At 52.9% G+C, this 20,049-nt stretch overlaps 6 protein-coding genes across 6 annotated transcripts; 2 read left to right on the top strand and 4 right to left on the bottom strand.

Moving 5' to 3' along the window:
• Nucleotides 1-107: 107 nt before the first annotated feature.
• On the bottom strand, nucleotides 108-2,432 carry IUM83_06268 (uncharacterized protein; the record flags this gene model as incomplete). Its single annotated transcript, XM_067930457.1, has 10 exons — nucleotides 108-312; nucleotides 390-688; nucleotides 753-831; nucleotides 899-984; nucleotides 1,058-1,144; nucleotides 1,207-1,450; nucleotides 1,530-1,619; nucleotides 1,707-1,780; nucleotides 1,856-2,233; nucleotides 2,328-2,432. The coding sequence occupies 10 exons, from the start codon at nucleotides 2,430-2,432 to the stop codon at nucleotides 108-110; spliced, it is 1,647 nt and encodes a 548-aa protein (XP_067800435.1).
• A 318-nt stretch (nucleotides 2,433-2,750) lies between these two features.
• IUM83_06265 (uncharacterized protein) lies at nucleotides 2,751-13,599 on the top strand (the record flags this gene model as incomplete). The annotated part of the gene is made up of 3 exons (XM_067930454.1): nucleotides 2,751-2,991; nucleotides 12,519-12,567; nucleotides 12,651-13,599. The coding sequence occupies 3 exons, from the start codon at nucleotides 2,751-2,753 to the stop codon at nucleotides 13,597-13,599; spliced, it is 1,239 nt and encodes a 412-aa protein (XP_067800432.1).
• IUM83_06267 (uncharacterized protein) lies at nucleotides 6,090-6,776 on the bottom strand (the record flags this gene model as incomplete). Its single annotated transcript, XM_067930456.1, has 1 exon — nucleotides 6,090-6,776. One exon carries the CDS (start codon nucleotides 6,774-6,776, stop codon nucleotides 6,090-6,092), a length of 687 nt encoding a protein of 228 aa, XP_067800434.1.
• IUM83_06266 (uncharacterized protein) lies at nucleotides 7,368-8,057 on the bottom strand (the record flags this gene model as incomplete). Its single annotated transcript, XM_067930455.1, has 1 exon — nucleotides 7,368-8,057. One exon carries the CDS (start codon nucleotides 8,055-8,057, stop codon nucleotides 7,368-7,370), a length of 690 nt encoding a protein of 229 aa, XP_067800433.1.
• Nucleotides 13,600-15,109: 1,510 nt separating the features above from the next.
• IUM83_06264 (uncharacterized protein) lies at nucleotides 15,110-16,147 on the top strand (the record flags this gene model as incomplete). Its single annotated transcript, XM_067930453.1, has 3 exons — nucleotides 15,110-15,898; nucleotides 16,045-16,070; nucleotides 16,138-16,147. The coding sequence occupies 3 exons, from the start codon at nucleotides 15,110-15,112 to the stop codon at nucleotides 16,145-16,147; spliced, it is 825 nt and encodes a 274-aa protein (XP_067800431.1).
• Nucleotides 16,148-18,100: 1,953 nt separating this feature from the next.
• Nucleotides 18,101-18,946, bottom strand: IUM83_06263 (uncharacterized protein; the record flags this gene model as incomplete). Its single annotated transcript, XM_067930452.1, has 1 exon — nucleotides 18,101-18,946. The coding sequence occupies one exon, from the start codon at nucleotides 18,944-18,946 to the stop codon at nucleotides 18,101-18,103; it is 846 nt and encodes a 281-aa protein (XP_067800357.1).
• Between the last annotated feature and the right edge of the window lie 1,103 nt (nucleotides 18,947-20,049).

Genomic DNA, 20,049 nt, shown 5'->3' with positions numbered 1-20,049 from the left:
CCCGCGCACCCAGCCAACAACGACGACGAGAACCAAAAGAGAAGAGAGGACGACCTCTCAACAGGTTGTTCCCGTTCAAGGAGTACTATCAGGTGCTCTTTGCTGAATTAATAGGTAAATTTGGTTAGGATCATCAGCAAAAGTTGAGCGGACGAGATGAGAGGCCCTTCCCCGCTGCTTGGTTCGGAGACGAGCGAGGCGGACGTCATCTCGGCTGCTCTTAGGTGCGCGATGGGAAAGTTGGTCCTTTCACTCATTTGGTGACGTCGAAGGTGTAGCTGGGTTCTGTGGTGCTCGGATGACAGAGCAGCTCTACATAAACAAAAGAAAAACTTTGTTTAACATCGTGATCTAGTTTACCGCAGCTTTCGTTATTAGCTCAATCTCACAATGCTCGGCGGTTTGGATGAGCGGGAGGACGACTAAACTGCCGCGACGTGCTTGGGCTGCTACTGTTGCTTCGTGAGGAGTCTCCCAATCCTGGAGTGTAGTCGTGGAGACTGCTGCTGTTGGTGAAGGAGTTGCTGGGTCCGCTGAGACTGCCACCGCCGTTCTGCACAAAACTGCTTGAGCTGCTGAAGCTGCTGCTGGCCCCGTTTCTGCCGTCGCGACTTTGACTGAGCTGTTTTGCCTTGGCACCAGCCTTCAACGTCTTGTACCACTTGTCGTACTTCGCGATACGATCATCCTGCTCCGCCATACACACGCGGCTGGTCAGTTACACTATGTTCAAACTGTTGATGAGTACGCACCTTGATCCTCGCTTCTTCCTCTAGCTTGGCGATCTGCTCCTCTTGCATTTTAATTCTGTCTTCAAGCGCCGAGTTACACCTGGGACAAAGATTGGCATTAGTATGAGGCTGGTGGTGCAGCTTTATAGCAGCTACCTAGAACATACCCTCCCGCGTTGTTTGTTGACGGCACTTGAACTCCACTATTGCGCTGCCGTCGCCATTCTTCAAGAGCCCTCTTAATCATAACAAGCTACAACCATAACTGCACGTCAGCCACGCCTGCATCACCGGTTTACTTTCGTACAAAGTATGCGACTTCACACCTTTTGGTTGTAGTCCTTCTTAAAATGGTCCATAGATTCACGGATCTCGCGGTTTTCAGATTGAACATTCGTCAACGCCTCACATTTCTAGACACACACGAAGTGTGAGCAACCTTTGACATGATGATACAACACAACGCCTGCCATACCTTCACCAGCTTCGAGTTCTCGCTGCTGAGTGTCTTCACCGTGTTCAAAAGCCGCACAATTTCCATCTTCTGGTGGGCTATCGTTTCCTGCAAGCCCTCATCATCACCGGCAGCTTCGCTTCCACTGCCCGCAGAACTCTGCCTGTCTCGATAAGACATTGACCCATTTCCATTCGTCGGTGTGCCGCCACCCGACCTCCTCGGATCCAGCGGAGCTCGACCACCTAGCTGCTGCTCCATCAAACTGACACCAAAACCAAAAACCAAAAGCTCCAATCAGCCACAACACGCAACGCCCCTCACCGAATCAACAAACGGCGCACCGTTGACGCTGGTTCCTCATCCTGGAGGCCACCGCTGCTCGCAGCGTGGACCCTCCGTCCACCGCAGTCGCCACCACCCCAATCGTAGTTCTGCCAACCAGTAAAACACCCAACACACCACATCAGCACCCAACGCCACTTCACCCCACCGTCACCACCTTGTCATGTCGTCCCTACCTCGTCTTCGCCGGCAACAGGCAAAACGAATCCCCCAGCGACGACGACAGATGCCGTGACGACATCAACAGGTTCTGCAGCACCACGCCACACCATCAGCCGTCAGCCCTCACTGCAGCCTCCCCCACCTCTTCACCCGTCCACCCCACCTTGTCCGCCGAGCCGGGGCTCGACAGTCCGATCTCGTTGAGGCGTCTCCAGAGCTCCTCCATCTCCGCCGCCGCCACGTTGAGCTGCGTCTCGGCCCTCTGCCCCTCCCTCGGGTCCGGCAGCTCGGCCGCTTCCGCCTCAGCCCGCGGGTCCTCTGCGCCGGGCCCACGTTCGTCCTGGGCCTGCGTCTTGGCCTCCTCCTGTTCCTGTTCCTGCACCGCCGGCCGCGGGTTCCTGGCGCGCGCCACTTTGGCCCTGTACTCGTAGTTCTCCGCCAGCAGCACCAGCGCGTCGATCGTGCGCTTGTCCGACACGAGCTGCGCCGCCAGCAGGAACCTGTCGCTGGCCAAGTGGCCCTCTTTCTCGGCCTGCACGAACTGGCATGGGAAAGTGGCGACAGCGCAGCGAATACAACGTTAATTTCGCTGCAACCCAGTGCGTTTTGTAGGGCAGACAGCGGGCCACACGCACGTCATCGCGGCGCAGCGCTTCCTCGGCGCGGACGGCGTGGAAATGCGCCTGCACGGCGGGCGCCGAGCTCTCGTACTCGTCTGATTCCACGGCCTTCCACCCCATCGGAGATCTCGATCTGAGTATGGCGCTGGAAGAATGAAAAAGGAAGGATATTGACCAATTATAGAACTTCTAATACAGTTATATGATCCTCCCTATTTGAGCCTTGCCATTTATTTGATGCAAGCTTTGTTGCTACCAAATATTTTACTTAGTTTTTGTATAACCGCTGTTTATATGTATACAAGGTATATGAGTCACATTTTGGAGGACCAAATTAGGTCTAACCTGTTTATTTGATTCACAATGTTCACGACCACCACTCTTCAAAGCCCCCACTGCTCCACGCCCAACGCCCAACGCAAGCCCCCTTCCCTCGCAATGTCTCCTCGCACCTGTCTGACGCTAGAACAAAAGCTCCAAGTGCACCTAAAGCTCAAGCAGAATCCTGGCATGAACAATCCCATGCTCGCTGAGTGGATCTACGCGACGTTCAAGGCCCGGGTCAGCCGTGCCACACTTGCCCGACTGCGCAACCTGACTTCTTCCTACTTCAGCCACGTCGACCTGAGTGCAACGAAGAGCTTTACAGACCGTGATCGCTTTGGTTCGGGAGACTATGGTGAAGGCAAAGCGGCAGCGAATTATGCGCGATTTTTTTACGTGCACCACATAATTTTTTTTAACTGAGTCCATTTTATATGAGTCATTGTTGTAGATGGCGCCTCATATAAACAGGTTTGACTGTAGCTGCGACGTGTTCTATGGATTTTATCCAGAGTCCATTATTGGCTTAAATCACATACCTTGTTGAATACTCGAAGAAGACCATTGCAGTCCTGAAGAGTGGAAGCCGCGAAGCTGGCGTTTGGCTGGCAACCATATCACACCGGATTTTTTACACGCCGCTGCATCATGTTCTGGGCAGCATGAAGGACGTTGCGTACGTGCTTAACAGCGATGCGCGCATTATCCCGGAGTGCAAACTAATTTTCTGAGAGCTGATTCAGGGAGTGGTGACAAAGTTTCTTTGGTCGATGTTTGTTCAAAATGAACACAAAAAATGAATGTTGCATTTTGGTTTTTCACTGTACATGTTTTGGCTTTAGACCCAGTCACTACTAACACCAGTATCACTGAAGTGTATAAGGTACATGTAGGTTTCGCTGGAACACGATGAAAATTGCTGGATGGGCCGAGGGAATACTGGTAAAATGTCTCCTACAGCTTGGCCGTATGGATATGATCATCGCCCTTAAAGTAGTAAGCATGTTTGATGCTGAGCAAACTCGGTCATTAAGGAACTGAAGCGTTGAAGTAGCCGAAGAAAGAGATGCATTAGCTTTGACGAGAACTTCCGGTGAAGTCCCGTTTACGGGCAGCTTGGCGACACCACAAACCTACTCTCAGAATTCACCCGGGCGTTTGAAAACACTTTGGATACATCCTCCAAGCTCCCGAGCAGTTGTAGCATCGGTGTAAGCATATCAGCAGTGTACTGAATGCTGGCCATGCGACCTGCTTCTTCATCCCATATCAACTGCGTGCAGCCACTTATGGCCAATTGACACCCAAGGAGTCTGCATGCTAGCATCGCGGAATATTCACAACCATCGATCAAGTGGGGGAACGCATAGCGCAGCGTGTCCTCCGTGATGGAGTGAGTTCCTCTGGTGTGAGCGATCAACGTATCTTCGGGGCCATTTTCCAAACGCAGGAGCTGGATGTCGACATCCGGGAGATAGAGCGTAATTAGCCTCCAGTTCAGCAGCAAGGCGTCCACGCCACACCCAACGGCACCGACAACGTTGGACGCCATTGTGGTCTGCAGGAACTGTCTCTGGGCGTTAGACTCCACGGGGACAAGAGATCCTGGACTAGCAGGTCCATCCACCGGCTTCGGCCCTCGAAGGCCGCTGCGAAAAAGCCTAAAGTACTCGGCCGCGACACCCCATTTCGACTGTTGTCCTGGCACGCCGATGGAGATGATCTGGCGCTGCATTTTGAGCTCTTGTATTTCTTGTTGTAGCCGCTCGATCCCGTTCTCGAGTTCGAGCAGTTTGTTGTTTTGATTGGTCTTGTAGCGTGCTTGGTGTTCCCGATTCCGTTGTCGACGGAGTTCAGTGTACGCAGGCTTCTTAGGTTGTCGCGCAATAGCTAGATCGGTGGTGTCTCCTGTAGTACGTCGCAGTGCGTCCGAACGGGGAGGCAGACGCTTGTTGGCGGGGAGATTGCGTTCTTGAAGATACGCTCTGGCCCGTGAAAACGAGTCCATTGGTGCTGCACCCTGAGCGTGTCCGTAGATATTACCGACTGTATACGATGCCATCGAAAGCCTGAAGCTTAGACGGAGCGCCGTAAGCGGAGTGAGGCGGCCTTGACGGAAGTTGCGAGAGATTGCGAATGCGTTGCGATGCTTGTGCTGTAAGCTTAAATGTTGGAGGGAGAGGGACGATTTGCGAGCGGGGACAGCTGTCGAGCACGGTAGGGAGTGATGATCATTCATGTGTGGTTATTCGTGCGTCGTTGTGAAGCCAGCGATGACAGCTGGGCCAGGATAAGGATTTGACGTGATCGGCTTCTTGCCCCTAATGCGCCCAGCAACCGTATTGGCAATGCGTATCATTCCCAACAGACTAACAATTCGCTGGCCCCGCCCTCGTTCGCTCTTGTTTATGAACGCACTTCTAGCTACATGTAGTTTTAACGTACAAGTACAGATGGAGTCGTGTCCCTTACTCAGGCTCCCAGCGTCGTACTGGGGTCAAACCAGACCACAAGGCTTTTTTGGTCTGGCCTGTGATACATCGGTCAGGCTGATTGTGTCGCAGCCTCATTATGCTGAGGAGAGACTACGATGTGTACATGTATACACTGCAGAAGGTTGTTATTGACCCCACGCCATCACGCAGTTAAATGCAGTAAGAGTCTTACTAAGACAGACGGCGGAGGTAAACCTCAGTTGCTTCGGTAGAGGGCGTGGGCTGTGGTCCTTCAAGATTTGATCTTGTCGGCTTCTTTTAGTCCAGCAGAAGGCTTCTGCTTCTGCCAGAAGTGCCAGCACATCTCGCGTACCCGGTATTGCAGTGCGAGGTCTCCTATCTTTGCCCACCTTCCTCGGTCACCGAATCGGTGTCAGCATCAAACCGATGCGGAGACTTACATATTGTATGTACTGGTGAGCACAAAAGTTTCACCAACGCGTCACCTTAGTTGAGTCTGCTCATGGGTACAGTATGTCGCTCACACCTCTAGGTTATCCAACCACGAACGATCCGGTCGAACTATACCAGGCATCAAATTGGAAGATTCTAACCGATTGGTATGACTTCTGGATCGGTCACGCATTGGATTTCTCCCGAAAAAGGCCAAGCTCTCCAGTATTACTGAAACATTGAATGGCCTCAAGGCTCACCATCCCAATACGAAATCCATTTCTTACCGAAACCCCGTACAAGGCGATATGACTATAGATTTGTGTTGAATACATTTGGCGGCCATCCGGATGACGGTTCTGTTACGGTCCTTGAGCTTGCTCTCCTCTTCATTCGGTTGATGCGTAATACATGTATAGTCGTTGTATACTCTCTTCATTAAAAAAGACTAGTCGCCACCGATGGAATACTGTAGTTTCAATTCCTGCGTCATCTCTAGCGTCGTCTGGCGTTCCTTTGGTTTTAGCGGAGTCACAGGTTTGACTGAGTGCACGGCTGAGTGGTGTCAAAATGCCTCCTTTGACACGAGTCTACCCTCAGGAGTTATGCGAGCCTTGCCAAACACGTACGACGCCTCTTCCAAACTACCTAGAAGGTGCGCAAGTGGCGTCAGTATATCTACCCTGCAGTACACCCCAGCCACTCGGTTGCTTGTGCTGTCCCACTCAAAAAAGACTGACCCACGCAACACTAGCGTTTGCCCCAGCATCTTGGATACCAGGACAGATGATTGTTCTTCTTCACCTACAAGGTGCGGAAATGCGTATTGGATCGTGTTCTCATTGATGAAGAGCGGGCCTTCGGTATTGGCGAACAGCGAGTCTCCAGATTCTTTCTCCATTCGAACCGGCTGCAGGTCGATCTCATCAAGGCAGAGCGACTGTAACGCCCAATTCTCAAGCAAGGCATCCACACCAGAAACGTCCCCGTCCGTCACACCAGGCATCATTGTAGACAGCATGAAATCTCTCTGGGCATTGTAGTCGCTACGCCTCGGCGTGCGACTGGAAATCGTACTCGGCTGCACTCCGAATCTGAAAAGCCGGAAGAACTCCACCGCCACACCCCAAACATTGCTGGTAGCTAGGGGTGCACGGCCAATAAGCTCTCGCTGCAGTTTGAGCTCCTGGATCTCTTCTCGCAGCTGGACAATGCCGTCTTCGAGGTCGGCCACCAACTTACGCTGCCGCATCTTGTGCCGCGCCTGATGAATTCGGTTCCGCTCTCGCCGGAGCTCAATCGCTTTATCAAGCTCTGGGGTTTTGCGTCGATGACTGCTGGGCGGTGTCGGAGCTTCGGCATCTCTGAGACTTGGTATGGGCTTTATCGCCGTGCCCGGCTGGACCAAAGGATGCAAAGACCCATTGTGATCGGACGTAACGAGTCGCGAGCTAATAGGGACGCGCTGCTCGAAAGAGCGCGGCTGTGAATAGGATACAGTATATTGCTTTTGGGCGTCCACCGCTGCGACGAACGGGCGCTCAGTCCGTGCGCGCTGGATGACGCCGCCGATGATGCTGTCGCTCAGCCACTGGCTGTTGGGAGGGGAGAGCGTGCTGTCATCCATGAGAGTCTCGCGTGGCGTGGCGTAGAAGACAAACTCACACTTGAGTGACCGAAAGGCAGTAGGACGCTGGGTGTCCACAAAAATAGCAGGGCCAAGAAAATAACCCCCGCTAAACACGTGACTACGCTGACGAAGCTGACGACGCTCCGAAACCATTGCGAGCGGTATTCAAGGAAATCTATACAACAAATGGAGCTTCCTTCATCGTAGACAAATCTAGCATACTTGAAGGCCGTCGCTGGAGACCAGCCTGCCTTCCGCAGTAAGACGCGCCTGCTCGAACACACTCGCTACGACGTCTACACTACCAAAAAGGTGCAGCAGTGGCGTCATGATGTCGGTTTTGCACACCACACTGGTCACGCGGGCACTCGCGCTGTCCCACTCGAATTGCACGGAGCCGCGCAACGCTAACCGCTGTCCCAACATATTCAGCGCGAGGTCAGACCACTGCGCACTGTTGACCAGGTGTGGAAAAGCGTAACGAAGTGTGTTGTTGTTGATCACGAGTAAGCCTCTGGTGGTAGCAACCAGTGACCCCCTGGGAACCTTCTCGAAACGCACAGGCTGGAGATCGATTTCGTCGTAACAGAGCGATTGCAGGGCCCAGTTCTTCAGCAGCGCATCGATTCCAGACACCGCTCCATCGGTTACGTCATTTGACATGGTCGATCTCAGGAACTCCCGCTGTGTGTTGTACTTGCGTGATACCAGCGTGTTCGACGGCGAAGATGGACGCACACGATGTCTAACGAGGCGAAAGAACTCCGCCGCCACGCTCCAGATGTTAGAAGTCGCTGGTACACCGTGGTGAATGAGCTGTCGCTGCAGGATCAGCTCCTGGACCTCTTCTCGTAGTGCTTTGATGCTGCCTTCGAAATCAGCCACGTATTTCTGTTGCTTCATCTTGTGTCGCGCTTGATGCATGCGGTTACGCTCTCGACGCTGCTGCACTTGCCTGGCTGCTTCAACTATCTCCGCAGTCGATGTGAGAGGGGCCGACTGATAGCGCTTTCATCTTGATAGACTCTCGGTGCTGACGGCCATCGACGGCAGTGATGTATGGTGTGCTGGGGCGTCTGGCGAGCTCACGTTCAGTATGATCTGAGGACAGGACAGGCGGGGACCGCGTACCCGAAATAAGTGACGGTTGATCGCCCTCTTCTGCCCCGTGAAGGCACCGGCGGTCTGATAGATGGAAAAGTGTGCTGTATGTCATGACTCAGTGCCTTGGTGGGAATGGCGCAGATGATGGAGTGAACGCTGATGACTTCGTTCGGGCATACAACGGTTGTGTCTAAGAAAGCCAGAGCGGGATAACACATGGTGATAAGCCCAAATTTGACGTGAGCGGGTGGGGGGATATGCGGCGTTGTCAATGCCATGCGATCATAACCAAACAAGTCGCGAAATCATATGTACATGTACCAAGAATTTGTAATGTAATGAATTACGTTATCGCGTAGCCACATTACGCCTGCGCTATGCTCAGCTTTGCTAGTCGGCGGCATAGAGTGGTGTCCGCATACGTCGGGTCTCCCTTCGCCGGCAGCGCGTCGACGATAGCCCTCTCCAGGACTTTCCACTGAGATCTTGCGGTTGCAAGCTGTCGGAGTTGCTCCAAGTCTGCGCTATTGCGAAGACAGAAGGCGTATCCGCTAGAAACGAGATCAGCATCAAGAACGGTTGGCAGCAAGGAGCGTGGCCGTCGAGCTGTTGAAGTAGTCTACCATCTGAACGTACGCGGGGATGCCGGCCGGCGGAGAACGTGGCCGAACAAGCGCCATCGAGTCGCTGTGCCGCAGTGGGCGTTCCTGACAAATTTCGTTGAGGACGGAGTTAGACATACGCTGCGGAAAGCGGATGTGGAGCACTCGGCGAAGCTGTTGGCGATGAAATCTTTCCAGACTGTTGAGCTCGGTTGGTATGAGTGCCCAGGTCCCGCAATTGTAGAGCAGTATTGGTAGGACGTAGCAGTTGTAGAGGCGGAGTCGGGTGCTGTCACGAATATAGTGAGGTCGTAGCCAGATAGTCCATAGTCGGCGGAGCGCTGAAGCCGCTAGGGCTTTGCGTCTTGTGAGTTCTTCTGAGTCACCGAGGAGGGTACCGAGTTTCCTGGTAGATCGCCATTTCTCTTCAGCTGCGCGGGCGTGGCGGGTGGAACCCGACGGGCCGACGAAGCGTTGGAGTATTGTTAGTTCTGTCTTAGACTCGTTCATTGTGAGGGACCAGCGCTGGAGCACCGCAGGGGCTTCTTGTTGGATCCGTTCGGCTAGCTTGGGGTCACGGCATATGAAGTCTGCATCGTCCGCGTAGACAACCATTTGCTCGAGCAGGTTCCTGGGGACGGCGAGGTGGCTTGCTAAGTCACGCAACGCTGCATCTAGATAAATCACAAAGAGAACAGGTGAGAGTGAGGCGCCTTGAGGCGTCCCGATGTTGCTGCAAAACGGCTGCAACGTCTTGGATCCGGTTCGTAGTGAAAGCGTCGTGTCCGCGAGGAGGAGCATGATCAAGCGGATTTCGTCTTCTTGTAGAAATGTCTCGAGGACGTCCAGGAACTTTTCCCTGTCGATGGTGTCAAACGCGCGAGAGAGATCGATGCCTAGTATATGAATCGTTTCACGGTAGCGTTGTACGCGGGCGCAGAGACACTTGAGGGCCCAGACAGCGTCAGCAGTACTTCAGTGCTTGCGATATCCGCTTTGGTGAGGGGACAAATTCTTGTCCACTGCAGGGGATATCCGTGAAAGTACGATGAGCGACAGTGCCTTACGGATGCTGTTGAGAAGTACAATCGGGCGAAGACTTGAGCACTTTCCTCTTGGCTTGTTGGGCTTCGGAAGACATAGTAGCGTGCTCTCACCGAGTTTGAGGGGCTGGCCTTGTGCAAGGCTGTCGTTGATAATCTCAGCGAAGTGGGGGCTAGCACAGAGGATCCATTTTGAGTAGCTCCGCTGGTATGTCGTCACGACCAGAAGATCTCCCGTTGTTGAGGCGACTGAAGGCTGGGTCAACCTCATCTACTCTGATCGGGTAAGTGACCGGTCGTGGATCACAGTCCGGGGTGATTGCGCGTCGCTGCGGGCTGTTGACAAGTGTGTTAGCTTTGTCTTTATGCAGGATGTACTTACCTTCTGCATCCGTTAACAATAGGGGCTTGTGCCCTCGACGAGCAATTTCTCGAACGGCTGCGTACATCCGTGTTGAATCGCTCATGTTTTCGATGTGGGAGACCTTTTCATCGAGGATTCGGTTGGCAAGGTCGCGACATCGCTCGCGGATTTGGTGAAGGACTTTGTTTCGAGCAGTGCGCAGGTCTTGTACGTCAGCCGTTCGGTCATTATAGATGCGGAGTCGGAGGTCCCGCTGTGTCTCTGAGAGGTGCTGTAGGCCTTGGCCCTGGTATCGCTGTCGCTGGGTAGTTTTGTAGGAGAGTCCAATGATCACTTCGGCAGCCATATGAATTATTTGAAATGTGGCTTCCCAGTGTTGTAGGATAGTGCTTCCCGGGGGAACGGCCGTGCTTGATAGTGTCTTCTGGAGTGCTCCTGCGTATTGATTTCGGACAAGCTCATCATGAATAAGGCGGTCCCTTGATAGCCGGAGTGGAAGATCTCGTTGTAGCTGGGCGTTGCTGCGGAACCGTTTTCTGTGAGTCGAGGCGTCGAGGCTGCAAGAATTTGTGTGTGACAATTTTTTTGTTACCTGTGACAATCCTGTGATCGCACTTAATCGAGAGGTGTGTGACTTTTGGAACTAAAGCCTTGGAGTTCAAGGGCTCCAACTTGGACACCGTGCCTGCGCGCTGATTCGAACGCTGAAGGCCTTATCCAGGTACACAGACAGCCGAATACGGCGCCAGAGGCCAGAGGAATATGGAGATGTATATCGTCGGCGCTTACATAATTGAAGTAGTTGAAGCGGTCGAAATCATTGACCCCAGCAACTAGAACGCAACGAGCATGATAGATGCCATGGTCGTCCCACTAGCGGACACTACGACGTAACTGAAAGCTGAAGCAAAGATTGAAGCAGATCGTCTCAAACTAGTACAAACTGAACTCAAGGGTGCTGCGAAAAGGGATGCCGAACAACGTAAAGCGGAACAAAATGAACGCAAAGCAGCAGGAAGACTAGGAGTTCAGCGTCAGAAAGCCGCAGGGAAACAACGCAAGCAAGAATAAAAACGGCTTCGTGATCAGAAGCGGGGGGGGGGGGGGGGGACTCGGCGTACCCCAGAAGAAGAAGTCAAATCTCGGGAAACGAAGACGCTTCGTTCTACAACACCTCACGGTGCAGCAAGCGATCAACCAAGCGATTGTGCGATCCAAAACATTGTCGAATTTGCTGGTAAAAATGTTAAGGGATTTTGACTGATTTTGGCCATATGGTTTCGTTTCGTTTCGCATTGAGGTGCATTTGATGTCACTTGTTAATTTTTTTTGGCTAACGACACCTATGATGACCGTGTTGGCTGTCGTCTCTATCCAACCGCCCTATGATACAGCTCTAGGCAATGCCAGAGCTACCTCCACACGCTAAGGTGTGAAAGCCGCGAACCCGAAGAGTTCTCATCGCTGTTCTGCTCCATCCAGTGAACGTCGCCAGAACCGTAATTGTACACGTTGCTCCATGCCGAGTCGGGCCCACATAATATGAGGCCACTCGAATATTATTCGAGTGGGTATTCTCTGAAAACTACGGCGTGAGTACATCGCCATGTTGGCGATGGCATCTGCCATTCTGTTGTGCGCACGAGGGTGGTGCTGACACGACGGCCATATGAGAGGCATGGCCGATTTCTAGGACGAGAGCTTGATCATGTGTGAACTTTTTAGGAGACGATATCTCCGTTGATTTCAATCTTCGTGCCACGTACAATACATTGCTGTAAAGCCAATGCGCCTAACTTCTTGGCGATACCTGCCCGAGCGCGCATCTTGATTTGGTTGTAAATATGCAGCATAATTTGTGTTTTTTTGTGGCAAAGTGGTTTCCGTTACCCTTAATTTACAAGTTCGCTCGCATGGCCCAGCAGTGTGGCTTTGCTTGCGCGCTGTCCAGCCGTATTGTCCCAACGCGTCCATCCCAGCAGTCTTCCTCCTCGCAACCGCGAGTCCAAAAGTGCGTTTACGAGCACGGCGCAAAGGCCTCACAAAAACCTGCTCTTTGCGCGTCATCATTGTCATCATTCACTGGTGTGTCTTACCCACTGGTCCAGTGGTCTTACCATTGGATCAGCTGGAAGTGCTTGAACAGTCTTGCCCGAGCTATTACAGTACATGTATAACGTGAGAACGGCATAAGGCCCACTGGCTCGTAGGGGATAGACAGCCTCAAGCGTGACAGAAAACTGATTACCAGGCGCATGGACGGCCTTCCTCGCGCGTCGTAAGGAGTTCCACTGCTCCAGGTGCGTCACAATCGACTGAGCAGTTATTGACACTAAACAGACCTCTGCGCGGCTCACTATTGCTCACTCGGAGCTATGGACAGCTCCATTTTCCCTCCGAACCGCCAGCAACTCAGCGAAGGCATCGTCCACCAAGTGGTTCAGCGCACCCGACCCCAGTCCCTCGACCTCTTTGCAGTCATCGTCAGCAGCAGCAGTTCCATGCGCCAGGTCGGCGACACTCGACTCCTGCCCATGAACCAAGCCGAGATGAAGCGCGTCGCCGCCGAGATCGAGCTGCGTCGCCAGCGCAACCGCATGCACCAAGCCAAACACAAGATGAAGCAGCAGAAGAAGGTGCTCGACCTCGAGATCAACATCAACCAGCTCCGGGACGAGATCCAGCAGCTCAAGATGCGCAAGGAGGTTATTTCCGCCGGCGTGTCCACCAACACGACGGTCTGGAGCGTGGCGGCGGAGTACTTCCGTCTTTTCCGGAACGGGTTCAAGGGTCCCATGCTGACGCTGCAGCCGTCCGCGTCGAACCCTTCCTCCCTGAGTGCGCTGCAGCCGCGCGAGTCGTTTGCCCAGCGAGATTTTTTCATCGCGACGATGGCGGATGATGTGGCGGGCGACACGGGTTTCGGCGTGGAGTGTTTGCTGGAGAACTGGCGCCAGCTGTCCACGTACCACGAGGACATGGAGATCGAGCTGGTGCGTCTTGATGTCGGCTCCGACGATGATTTGGTGGCAACGGTGCGGAGCGCCACGACGTTGAGCGAGAAGGCTTTGCGACATGGATTCCCTCACCTGTTTGAAAATGGAGAGTGGACGTCGCTGGGCTTGAGACTACTGGGCAAACGCTTGGTGATGAGCGGCGCTGTGAGCTTCGCGTGGAATGAGGATAAGGGTCGTGTGGCGAGTTTGCAGTATTCGGTGGACATGCTGACACCAATGATGCACTTGCTGGGCAACCTAGAAGACGCAGCTCGCGTGTTTGCTCGCGCGAACGTAACACCAGAGAGTAGATTGGCAGCCGAAGAGGATTGCTAATGTGTGTTGCGTCAAAAGTGTACAGTAAATGGATTTTATCAATCCGGTTGCTTCACGTTTCTTTCGAGTTATGTTTCAAAAGAGCTGGCGAAGACCTTCAATCCATTTCTGGGGTGTGGCCTTCCGTGGTCTTGCGAGCGTTCTACTATAATATGTACATACACTGATCACAAAGGTTCTGGGCGAACATTCACCACGTAGTTGTGCGAGATACAACAGTCCTTTCACAAGGTGTTTGCGTTTCTCATGCAGGGATACCGGTACATGCATTGGGGTAGCATTGCCCCCAGCCTTGCGCCACCCCATTGACGCGGTAACTGTGCGCACACATGTCAGCGTGAAGACTCATCCGGGTTTGTATGACAGAGAAGAAGAAAGAGAACCAAAGCGTGGGGGTAGAACAGATCTCGGTGACTTGCGCACAGTGTCTACACCTCCGCCCTGACCGTGTCTTGTGGCTTGGTCTGGCGTAAATCTCAACGAATTACCTGGCGATGTACATGGTAATACAGGAGGGCATGACTAGCGATCAGTTCACCATGCGTTGTGTCGTACTTCCACTACCTAAAGCCCAAGGCAAGCGAATGATAGATGAATCACGATACATTGCATGTATGCGTGATCCAACCTTTATCAGCTCGCGTGGAAAGGCGCATCAAACGGGAGGGCCGCCACTGTATATGTAGTGTACGTATGGTGGCAACCTGGTACACGTGCAAGAAGCCTATGGAAATGCACTCTTAGGCTGTGCTGGTGAATTTCTGGCGAACGTGAAGTATGGTCAAGTATGGTAACACTGCCACACTACGACGCATGTGCCAACACAATCGCTGCGCTTCGATAGCTTGGTCTAACACTGTTGGAGTATGGAGAACACATTGTACATGTGCACCAGCACACAAAGACGACGCCTGCCTCATATTATCAGTGTACTGTAAAAAGAAAAGCCGAAATTCGCGTAAGGCCTAGGATTACCGTCCGCTACGACAAACAACAACTTGTCATCACATTTTGCGAACTCTGTGCCCCGGCGACTTTAAGTTTCGCAGATAATTATCATCGGAGGAAAATCTGTAATCTGAGGCTATGTATGGCACCTCGCTGCTTGCCCAGCACTCTAAGCCAAGCTACACTCGTACTGACGCATGCACTAGTATTGTTAATGATTCACCGTGTTGCTCCAGTAAACGCAGCGCAGGATACAGGTTTTTCGCGTAGCTCGATTGCCTGTAAACCACATGACCGCCTCATTGCAGCGTTGCGCGCAGAGATTGGCGTGCCAACTAGAATGCCGAACGCATGATGTATCTGCGCGCAAACAAGAATGCCGAACGCATGATGTAATCTTGCATCTGGCGGTAGACAGCTGTGTGATACTGTTTGGGTTTACGAATGAGATCCGGGCGGCGCTAGAGGGAGCCAGCCCATCGCAGGGCCGTTGCCGAAGTTGCCAAAGATCGATCACCACTCACTTTGCTACCTGCACTGCCGAGACCGCAACTACTACACCATGGAAGTCAGCACGCTCTTCCCACCGAACTGCCAGCGCCTAGGTGACGGCATCGTCCGTCGTGTCTTTCATCGCACTAAAGCCCAGTCACTCGATCTGCTCGCCACTGCCATTAGCGGAACGAGTTCCAAGCACCAGGTAGACAACATGCGCTACCTCCCAAAGAATGAGGCCGAACTAGTCAAATTTGCCGCCGAGATCGAGCTGCGTCGCCAGCGCAACCGCATGCACCAAGCCAAACACAAGATGAAGCAGCAGAAGAAGGTGCTCGACCTCGAGATCAACATCAACCAGCTCCGGGACGAGATCCAGCAGCTCAAGATGCGCAAGGAGGTTATTTCCGCCGGCGTGTCCACCAACACGACGGTCTGGAGCGTGGCGGCGGAGTACTTCCGTCTTTTCCGGAACGGGTTCAAGGGTCCCATGCTGACGCTGCAGCCGTCCGCGTCGAACCCTTCCTCCCTGAGTGCGCTGCAGCCGCGCGAGTCGTTTGCCCAGCGAGATTTTTTCATCGCGACGATGGCGGATGATGTGGCGGGCGACACGGGTTTCGGCGTGGAGTGTTTGCTGGAGAACTGGCGCCAGCTGTCCACGTACCACGAGGACATGGAGATCGAGCTGGTGCGTCTTGATGTCGGCTCCGACGATGATTTGGTGGCAACGGTGCGGAGCGCCACGACGTTGAGCGAGAAGGCTTTGCGACATGGATTCCCTCACCTGTTTGAAAATGGAGAGTGGACGTCGCTGGGCTTGAGACTACTGGGCAAACGCTTGGTGATGAGCGGCGCTGTGAGCTTCGCGTGGAATGAGGATAAGGGTCGTGTGGCGAGTTTGCATCATTCGATGGACATGCTGACACCGATGCTGGAGTTGCTCGGCAACTTTGAGGACGTAGCTCGCGTGTTTGCTCGTGCGAAAATTACCCTGGATGGCAGATTGGCACGGAATGTCGAGCTCTAGTGTAAGGCCTCACCTGCCAATCGTTTGTAAAGTAATTGATCAAGCATTGACTTCCTACCTGTGTCCAGAGCTAGTTAAAACGATACGAACTTCCTCCTAGGATACGGGCGCACGAACATGAAGGGCCTGTGCTTAATCTACTCTATATCCATTTTGGTGAAGGCCCTACTCTGTTTTGTCAATTTTCTAAGAGTTTAGCGATTTGAAGGGCGATTGCAACGAATTAACAATGCAAACAGCGTCTGGTGCAACCGCCTCTCACTTTCGTATTCGCCCAACGTGAAACACAGCTTTGAAAGCATGAAAGAACTACACGTGCAGAATCAACAACGCCAATACAGTAAATACTTCTGCAGACTGTTATTCTTCCAGCCGTATGAGGCGCGAGGTGTTGGGGCTTTCGAGTGGGACGACCAAAATGACCAGTTTGAAGCACACAGCAAACGTGATCACGCCGTTGCTGCAACTTCTTGGCAGTTTGGAGGCAGTGAATCACGTATTCGAGAATGCTCTTTTCGCACACAAGTTGGCAGAGAAGGCCGCTTCAAAAGCACGGTTCAAAGGCCCTGGTTCCTGAAGATCACACGATTCATAACGCTGTATGGACAGGCCTGGACGTTCTCATAAGAGAGCAAATATCAAGATGAATATTCGAAGCTGTACAAATTTGTACACTGAATCTACCAATATCAGAATTTATTTTGCGTTCCTTCGCACTGGACCTCTATCGAACTATCGAAACGTATTGTAGTAGCTGAAGCACTATTCCATCCTTTTTTTCATGAGGTCCTGGAACATCGCACGAGACTTGCTTTAGCAGCTTAAAGAGTAGGCCTACTTTGAGACCCCAATACAAAAGCAGAAAGGCTATCGCGACACTAAAAACAACGTCCTCCCAACAAGGAGAGAAAAAAATGCAGGCTATTCCTGAAATAAGCTATGATAAATTTTTCGCAGTGACGTCTAGTTAACGGCACTTCGTGGAGGAGGGTAGACTCAATTTGATGTAGCGATTTTACAGCAATGTTCAACATTGGAGCACTCAAAGAACCATGATAAAAGACACGACTCAACGGTACAACGCTTGGAGTTAAGAAGCTTGTTAAAGAGTGCCAACTAGATATTTTGAAGAAGTTGTCTCATCCAGCTTGCACTCCGGTGTGCAGCGCAAGGTGTCCAAACTTCCAAGAAACTTCAGCGCGGTGTGATCATGTCTGCCGTGTACTTCGGACTGGTTACTCACTCGCTATCGCCGGCCCACGGAACGTCAACGTTCCTCACACTTCACACCACTCGTCGATGAGGCTTGCTCCAATCGTACCGATGCGGGAAAGAGAGTCGAAGCATGACCAATGCCGGCTCTCTAATAGCAGATCTCACAGTCGTCATGGCGCTCACCTCAACATCATGTTGGAGTGAACAGGACCAGTGATGCCTTGTCACGTTCGCATCCGTGATCACCTTCGTTAATATGAGTACTTACTACCTGTTCACAGCAATCGTTCGGTTCTTACTGAGTCATCTTGTACTATCCCTCGACCTACCCCCACGAAAACGGTTTAACCATGAGCCGTGTAATGTGCCCACCAAGCCAGCGGCTCAGTGACTTCGTGATCAGACACGTTAAAGAGATTTCACACCGATGTTCTAGTCAGCTGTCAAGTAGCTTCTTGGCACCTTGGAGGCTGTGAATGACGTGTTCGAGCATGCTCTGTTCACACCGGAGTGCAAGTTGGCGGGAGTGCCAGCCTCAAAAGTGCCTTGGGGTGTACTTTCACGATCACCACCCATAGTGCGTAATGCGAAGGCTTGAACGCGGAAGAATCGTCATTATTCAATATATAAACAAGTCTAGTTGTACGCGACGGTACTTTCAGGCGTGACCCGGGCGTTATCAAACACGCGCGTGACGTCTTCTAGACTGCCCAACACCTGCAGAAGTGGCGTCAACAGGTCTGCTTTGTGCTGCACTCGGACTATCCTTCGATTGCACGTATCCCATTCGAATTTAATCGCACCGCGCATCACAATCTACTGGCACAGCAATTTGTCAGCAAGGTGGATCCGTTCTTCCTCTTCAGCGTCAACCAAATGCGGAAACGCGTTGCGTAGCGTGTTTTCAGTGATGGTCAGTCGCCCCAGCGTCCTCCCTACCATGAACCCCTCCGCGTTATTCTCCAAACATGTCAGCTGAATGTCAATGTCCGGATGATACCGCGACACGAAGCTCCAGTTCTCCATCAGCGCATCCGTGCCGTATCCCGACTCACTCACTACACTCGACGCTGTCGTCGCTAGCAGGAAATGGCGCTGGGCCTCTGCTTTCGGCCTCAGCACCATGGTCGAGTGCTGCGACGCCGACTCGGGCACTTGAACTCCGTAGCGGAACAGACGGAAGTACTCGGCCGCCACGTTCCAGATCGTCGTGTTTGTCATGACGCCGACGGATAACACCTCTCGCTGCAGCTTGAGCTCCTGGATGTCCTCTCGCAGCTGCTGGATGCTACTCTCCAGGTCCAGCATCTTCTGGCGCTGCTTCATCTTGTGTCGCGCCTGGTGCATGCGATTGCGCTCGCGACGCAGCTCCAGGTCCTTGACAGCGCTGCGTTGTGCGGCGTGTTGGTCTTGTTGGACGGAAAGAAGTGGTGGACACACTGGTCCACTGGAGAGGTCCGATGAAACCGCCAAATGGACCCTACTGCCGATGCTTGGGAGCTGGGAACGGCTCTCCTGCAGCGAAGGCAGCGCGCTGGCATCGCGAGCGTAGGCAGCGTCGGAGGACGCGGAGGCCGTAGCTCGCACGCGCAGCAGGACGGCGCCGATTACGGTGTCGCTCAGTCCCTGGTGGTTCGGCGGGTACAGCGCGCTGCGGTCCATTGTGGCGTTGCGTTTGTCAGGAATGCGATTCGGGTTTGTCACATCAGCACAGGTGCTCGAACTGACGACCGAAGTATAGTACACGTACATGTATTATAGTGGTCGCCGACCACCCACTGGTCGGGAACTACAAATCGCACAGGCTTACTGCAAAAACAGGTTTTCTGCAAATTACCATTGAGGCAAGACTCTTGTCTGCTGCGGACTCCATACAGTAGCAATACTTCCCGAACATGTATTATAACATAATATTTGACCATAGCTATCGTGTTTCAGGTTCGTGCATTGCAGTTTCAGAGGGAACGCGATCGTACAAGCTAACGCGATCACAGCTAACGCCATCATGACATTTCCCACTCTGTTGGAGCTAACGCGCTCATTTTTTATAGACAACAGCTAACGCAATCGGTGATGCGATCTGTGCGTGTGGTGATGGCACCTGGCACGGTTGCCGTCACTGTCCAAGTTCAGCCTGCGTTGCGCTTGAGCTAATCCAAGCTTACTCATTCACCAATTTTCGGCGTCCAACGCCAACCTCAACTCCTTTTTCAACCCAGCGATGAACGCCAGCACGCTCTACCCTCCCAACCTCCGGTCGTTTAGCGACTAAATGTCGTCCAACGTGTCGATTTTTTCCGGCGCGACCTATCTATCGCCCCAGCGACCTTCGCGCGAAGCAGACTCCATTTGGCCGCTGCCAGTCCACTGGTTGCGATGGAGCAGAGTGCACTAGACAGTAATCGACGTGATCGTCCATCTCAACATTCGACCACCGAGCATCCAGGAAGTCGAGCTCGTTGAGTTTCGCTGAGCGTGCGCTTGAACAGCAAAGCCGCGTGAACATGGCGCATTACCAGAAGAAACGTATAAGCTTGAGCTACTCGACTTAGGTATCTCGACGACAAGGATGCCGTGTCGGAATTTTCCACCCGCCCCGCTACGTGTCCAAGGAGTCGGAGTCGAAGCAAAGCTCCCAGAGTGGCGTGGATGCACTGTATACACCGCACGTGCAGGTGCACCGAGCCTTTTTTTAGGCCTAAGATGTGATCACAGCGTCAGTTCATGGCGTGGAAACGCTGCTGGAAGATTACAGATGCATCTCA

This window comes from Phytophthora cinnamomi, assembly GCF_018691715.1.
Source record: "Phytophthora cinnamomi strain GKB4 chromosome Unknown Contig1, whole genome shotgun sequence".
Lineage (NCBI taxonomy): Eukaryota > Oomycota > Peronosporomycetes > Peronosporales > Peronosporaceae > Phytophthora > Phytophthora cinnamomi.
The sequence above is the reverse complement of the archived record's forward strand: the minus strand, read 5'-3'. Positions and strand labels throughout refer to the sequence as shown.